The sequence below is a fragment of the Pinus tabuliformis genome, chromosome 4_1 (genome assembly GCF_031772625.1).
Source record: "Pinus tabuliformis cultivar Carrire ecotype Pingquan chromosome 4_1, CPIR1, whole genome shotgun sequence".
NCBI lineage: Eukaryota > Viridiplantae > Streptophyta > Pinopsida > Pinales > Pinaceae > Pinus > Pinus tabuliformis.
The window spans coordinates 681,507,521-681,513,305 of NC_142303.1; the positions used below are offsets into that span (position 1 = coordinate 681,507,521).

Below are 5,785 nucleotides of genomic sequence, written 5' to 3' on the forward strand. Positions count from 1 at the left end.
TTTTAGGGACTTCATACATGGTGGACTTAGAGGATTTGATGCATTGAGGAGCTGAGGTCAAGAGACTTTGATGCAGTATGGGATGCATACTTTCAAAGTACATGTATGGGCATGGCTTGGAAGAGTGACTTGATGTGGAGGATCGATATGAGACACTTTGGAGTGATGGAGTTACAACGATGATGATGATGATGCCTTGACTTGGGCATGGGTTGAGCCGAGACTCAACTACTTTTTGCACATGAGAGTTGATCTACGATCATGGGCAGCACATGGATACATGAGACAAGAGCATACTTGTTTCTATGGATGACTTGGGGGATGGCACATTGCAGATACGATGGAGGTTGCTTCATGGACCTAAATGTGGCACATCGAGAGTCGAGGTTTGAGGATATGATCTCTTCATATGGAGGAGACACACACATAGATGATGATGTTGGAATAGATGTGGCTGCTTTCATGTAGCACATTGACACCAAACATCATGGACAGCATGTTGCAGATGAGGTGGATGGAGTTCCATGGACCTGAGCATGGATTATGGAGATAGATTCTTGATGAGTCGAGGATGTGACAGGTGTTTGAGGAACAACTGATGATGGCATGAGGATGTTCACTCTCATGGTTTGAGCATGATAGTTGGACTGATCACCCGACTGGTTCAAACATGAGGTCCAGAAGTGTACAGAGATGTGTTAGCATTGTGTTGGAGTATCATGGCAACAATTCACATGAGGACACATGATGAAGACAGGAGGTCAGTAATCATGGATCGAGATGATATCTGATGGTGAGCATACCGTTGAGGTGCATACCTTGGTATGGTGAGCTTGGTGGCAGTTGGTCACTAAGTCGAGGCATGATGGAGATGAGGCTCTACATATGTTGCAACGACGTTTGCTTTGTGTGGAGGAGTCAACATCATGGATGATGATGATCTTGGTGGATGGCTACAGGGATGGTATGTTGTTGAGGACGACAACAATTTCAAGTGGAGGAGGATGTAAGGACCTTCGGTTGCGGGTGCGACGGACGTCGGGCGAAGGCGTGCACGAGGGCGCGGGCGGGCGCGCGGGCGTGCGGACAGGCGCGCGGGCGCACATATGCGACGTTTGTGCGAGTCGAGAGCGACGATACCGTGAACGACGAACGACACTTTGGAAAATGCGTGGAGCAATGAACCTTTATACTACGACTTGGAGGAGGCTGCGTTGGGGCATGGCCGACTTGAGAATAAGTGGTTTAAGGGCGTATTGTGAGCATTTTGGGGGTCGGCCAAGGGGCTGCCACCCCACATGTAAAACTAAGTTAAGAAGCATATAAATAACATGCGTTGGAATCATTTTGAACATCCAACTTCACACTTGGAAGTACGCACAAGGTAAAGAGGTAAAGAGTGCGCAGATTTAAGGGGTAATGCGCATACCTCATGCGCAGGTCTTAAAGGAGCACTTGGAAGGTCTCTTGTAACCAGTTGTGGATTGGGCAAGGTGTGCCCGGGGTGGATTCTAAGGTGCGGTTCTTGGTGTAAGACTTGGCAAGGATTCTTGGTGGCTCGGGTGAGCACCGTCCTTTGTGCAAGAGATACACAAGATGTTGTAAAGGCAGGTTTGCCTCTCTTTGTATTATTTGGTTAAGTGTGAGACTTGGTTCGGCCAAGACACACTTGTATTGTAAACTGATATTCTTAATAAAATTGTCGGGCAGACTCACATTACGGGGAGTTGCCCCTCCCCTTTATACTTGTTGCAATTGTTGTTGTTCTTGGTATAATTGCATGATGATAATGAATGAGTATGGGCTTCATTCAGTATAAAGGATAATTGTATGTTTACTTGGTTGTGAAACACAAGCTAAGTAATGTTAATGTGAAAATAGGCATAGTCCACGAATGTTAGTATTGGTGAAAAGAAAGCGTTCGGTGGTGCCGTACCTTGCTACAAGCGGTTGGAAGACTACCGCAGGTGTAGGGGCATGACATGTGGGGAGGCCGACCTATGATGGAGGGCGGACCGACCTATGTTGCAAGGCATTTAGGGGTGTGTAAACGAAGGATGGGCGGTCAGTTGGGCAGCCCCACCCACATGCTGTAAAACATATATATTGGATGCGTTTGGAGGCATTTCAACGAATGATCTCTCATAGCAACTTCGCACAAGAAGTGCGCAGGTCTAAGTGCGCAGTAAGGACAAGGAAAAGAGTGCATAGCTCATGCGCTTAAGGTTGATTTGTGCATGGAGGTAGCTCGCACTTGGAGTTGGGCGAAGGTGTTGGGCAAGGTGTGCCCGTGGGTCGGTTGAGGCGTGCACGACGGTTGTGCAAGTGCCGGTTTGTGCCAAGTCTTGGCATGGGTGTCTTGGTGGCTCGGGTGAGCGCCCACCCATCGTGCAAGGTGTGCACAAAGGTGAACAGAGGTTTGCCTTGATTGTAAAATTGGCTAAGTATGAAACTTGGATTGCCAAGTATACTTGTATAAGCTTGTAAACATTGAAGATTGATTAATATATATATTTCAAGCAGACTCATTGTTCAGGGAGTTGCCCCTCCCTTTATACTGTGCAATTGTGTTCTTGTTATAATTGTTGTTGATAATGAATGAGTATGGGTATTCATTAATATAAAGGATAAACATAATAATACTTGGTTATGAAACACAAACTAAGTAGGAGAAAGTGAATTAGGCGTAATCCATGAACATAAGTATTGGTGAAAAGAAAGTGTTCGGTGGTGCCCCACCTCGTTAAGAGCAGACTACCGCCGGATTGGGGGTGTGACATCATGGGTCATGTCTCCACGATAGTGAGTTCACGCTGCTCGCTGCTGCGTTCTCGACTGTGGAATCTACCGAGGTGTCGTCAGTGAAATGTGAATATCCTCATCGATGTTACAGTCCACTTCGTGTTCATGAATTTCCCTCTTGGCTTATGTGTGTCGTACAGGACTGGTCATGGTATCGAGTCAGTGGGAAATTACAAGAAACATGCACTCCATCAGGATGAGGTCACTTGCAATGTTGACATCTTACAGAGGCCTCAGACAACGGATATGGATGGATGCCTTTGTAAGTATATGCATGCCTCTGTAAGTATATGGATGCAGCGTCTTTGCCCAAGGTTTCTTGGGTCAACAATAAATGGAAGCAAGTCACTGACAACAAGGATCTATGGGAAGCCATCTACAGGCGCTATTGGCCATCTGTCGCTTCGCCTCACTTCAGAGTCGGCAGTTGAAATTCGTGGCCCTCAGCCTCGGTGGATTAAGGCGTCTCTACATCAACTGCCTACTCTGAAGCGAGGCGAGGCCATAACTCAAGGAATTCCTACTGAGCCAACTCACATAACAAACCAACCTAGTTTAGTAGTTGGAAAAAAGATAAAAAATCACTGAGTTAATCCAACCTAGTTTAGTAGTTTGGAAAAAAAAATAAAAAATCACTGAGTTAATTCTACAGGGTATTTGGTTAATTTAAGGAATTCCTACTTAACAAATCCAAAAGTTAGAACATGGAAATCCGTTGAAAACAATAACCGATATAGTCTTATAATGTAAAGGCATGGACTCAAAAATGTGGAATGCAATTAATGTGTTACTTGTAGTAGTGTAAGAGTCAAATCACATAACAAACATATATAGTTTAGTATTTGGAAAAAAAAATAAAAAATCACTGGGCTAATTTTTTGGTTAATTTTGGATACATGTTATTGATATTTGGTTAAATAAATAAATACTAATTTTCAAAATATTGTTACTATTCTCAAAATTAAATTAAAATAAAAATTATAATACAACTAAAATAATATATTTTATAAATATATCATTAAACAAATATCTTTAAATCACATAGAAATTAATTCCAAATTAACTTAAATATATCATTAATTTCCAAAATATTGTTACCATTCTCAAAGTTAAATTAAAATAAAGATTATAAAACAACTAAAAATAATATCTTATAAATATATCATTCAGCAAATAGCTTCAAATCACACAGAAATTAATTCGAAATTAACTTAAATATATCATTAATTCCAAATTAACTTAAATTTAAGGAAACCAAAAAAACATATTTTTTAAAATGGAAAAGGAAAATATAATTTCTTTTATAATTTAAAATACATAATATTTAAATTTTAAAATATTTAAGATATTATTTATTTCAATACCATCCTCCACGTATATATTCAATCTTTTCAACTAAATAAATATAATATTAATTTTTAGTAATATTTTAAAATTAAAATAGGAAATAAATTATACGAAGATGATTCCAAACTTTGACTAATATTCGACACGATTTTTAAAAGTAAAATTCAATTTACAGAAACATGAATTATCATCATCATTATACTCTCTTAGAAATATATACACTTATAAATTTCATATAAATTATCTAAAATTAAAATTCTTATTCCAATCCGTATGTAGAGCGTTCCAATTTTTCTTCTACCTTATCATCTCGAGCGAACCGAGAGTCCTTTTCATTGGGTCAACTTTAGTTAGCAGCAATTTAATTTGGTAGTAACTTCATGTCAAAAAACTTGTAGAGATTTCAATGCAATGCCTCAGACACTTGGTTAGGGATGGTTCGGATGTAGCATCGAAGCAATCTGTGCTCCATAATTTCTCATATAACTCGATCAAAATTTCGTCATGGGGAGCCCTCAACGTCATGGAGGACCCTCCGCGAATTTAGGGCGTGCGAGAACGCGGGGACTCCTTTATCGTCTCCAGCACTGGTTTCCAATACCTAAAACCTCGTACCCTGTGCTGCCTCAACCCCAACCCCAGCTCGATCGGCTGGTCTTCATTTTCATTTAACTCCAACTTTGGCACCACACACCGATCTGTTAATTTTGTTTTCAATTGATTTTTCTTCTCGGCACTGCCATTTATTGAAGAAAATTCAGATAAATGGCCAATGCCAACAGCTGGAAAGACTCTAGAGTTACAGGAATACTCTCTATGGGCGGAGCTGCATTGCGATGCTAACAAATTAAGCGAGGCCATGTCAGAAGACGATAGTGCACAGCGCAAATATTTTTGCATAGGGAGAAGAACGTAGACGCCCCCCGACGCCAAATCCTCCTCAGCACGGAGTGCTGTGATACGACGCCCTGCTCGGAGATCACTGAAATCACACACGAATTGGTGGGGATTGTCCACCATCAGCTCCCCTACCTTAATTGCTTCCCCAAATTTTTCAATGCCACCATGGCTCCACCGTATAACTTTCACTGCCGCGGTGGCTCTGGAAGGTTTAGCGCAGCACAGATAATTCCCCATTGATTCTTATTTTGATTTCAAGATTTATTTAATCCACTTCTCTCGACTGATCGACCTATTTATTTCCTCTTAGCGCCCGCCTGGTTGAAGAGCATTATAACGAATTTATTTGCCAAAGAGCGGCAACAGGAGGCCTCTGAGAGTATTGGAGCGGAAACCCTGGGAATAGGGATAATGGGTAGTTGGTGTGATCTGATAGAATGAGGATGAGGTCTATCCATATAATATGTAAATGATATATAACACATTTACGAAGAAGCCGCGCAGAATCGAGATGGTTGCGGAAAACGCAATGAAAGACTCTAAACGTGGATGCGAATGCGAATGCGAATGCGTGTACTTACGACTTTGCCGTAAAAGTCGTATTCGTAAAGTTGATTCAATCCACCAAGGGCCTACTATCAGTTATCTTCGTTGGCTGATGTGGCCATTCACTAGACACCTACTCCACATCGATGTAGGCCCGCCGCCTGACATTAAAACATTTGTTGGATTTTTC

At 41.5% G+C, this 5,785-nt stretch overlaps 1 protein-coding gene across 1 annotated transcript; it reads right to left on the reverse strand.

Annotated features, from left to right (window-relative positions):
- Positions 1-4,491: 4,491 nt before the first annotated feature.
- On the reverse strand, positions 4,492-5,465 carry LOC149177956 (uncharacterized). The gene has a single exon (XM_089423500.1). It carries the CDS (start codon positions 5,284-5,286, stop codon positions 4,693-4,695), a length of 594 nt encoding a protein of 197 aa, XP_089279626.1. The 5' UTR covers positions 5,287-5,465; the 3' UTR covers positions 4,492-4,692.
- Positions 5,466-5,785: the final 320 nt, after the last annotated feature.

Bases quoted from the DNA above. Each gene is read 5' to 3' on its own strand.
- LOC149177956 (XM_089423500.1), bottom strand. From the start codon at position 5,286: ATGGGGAATTATCTGTGCTGCGCTAAACCTTCCAGAGCCACCGCGGCA.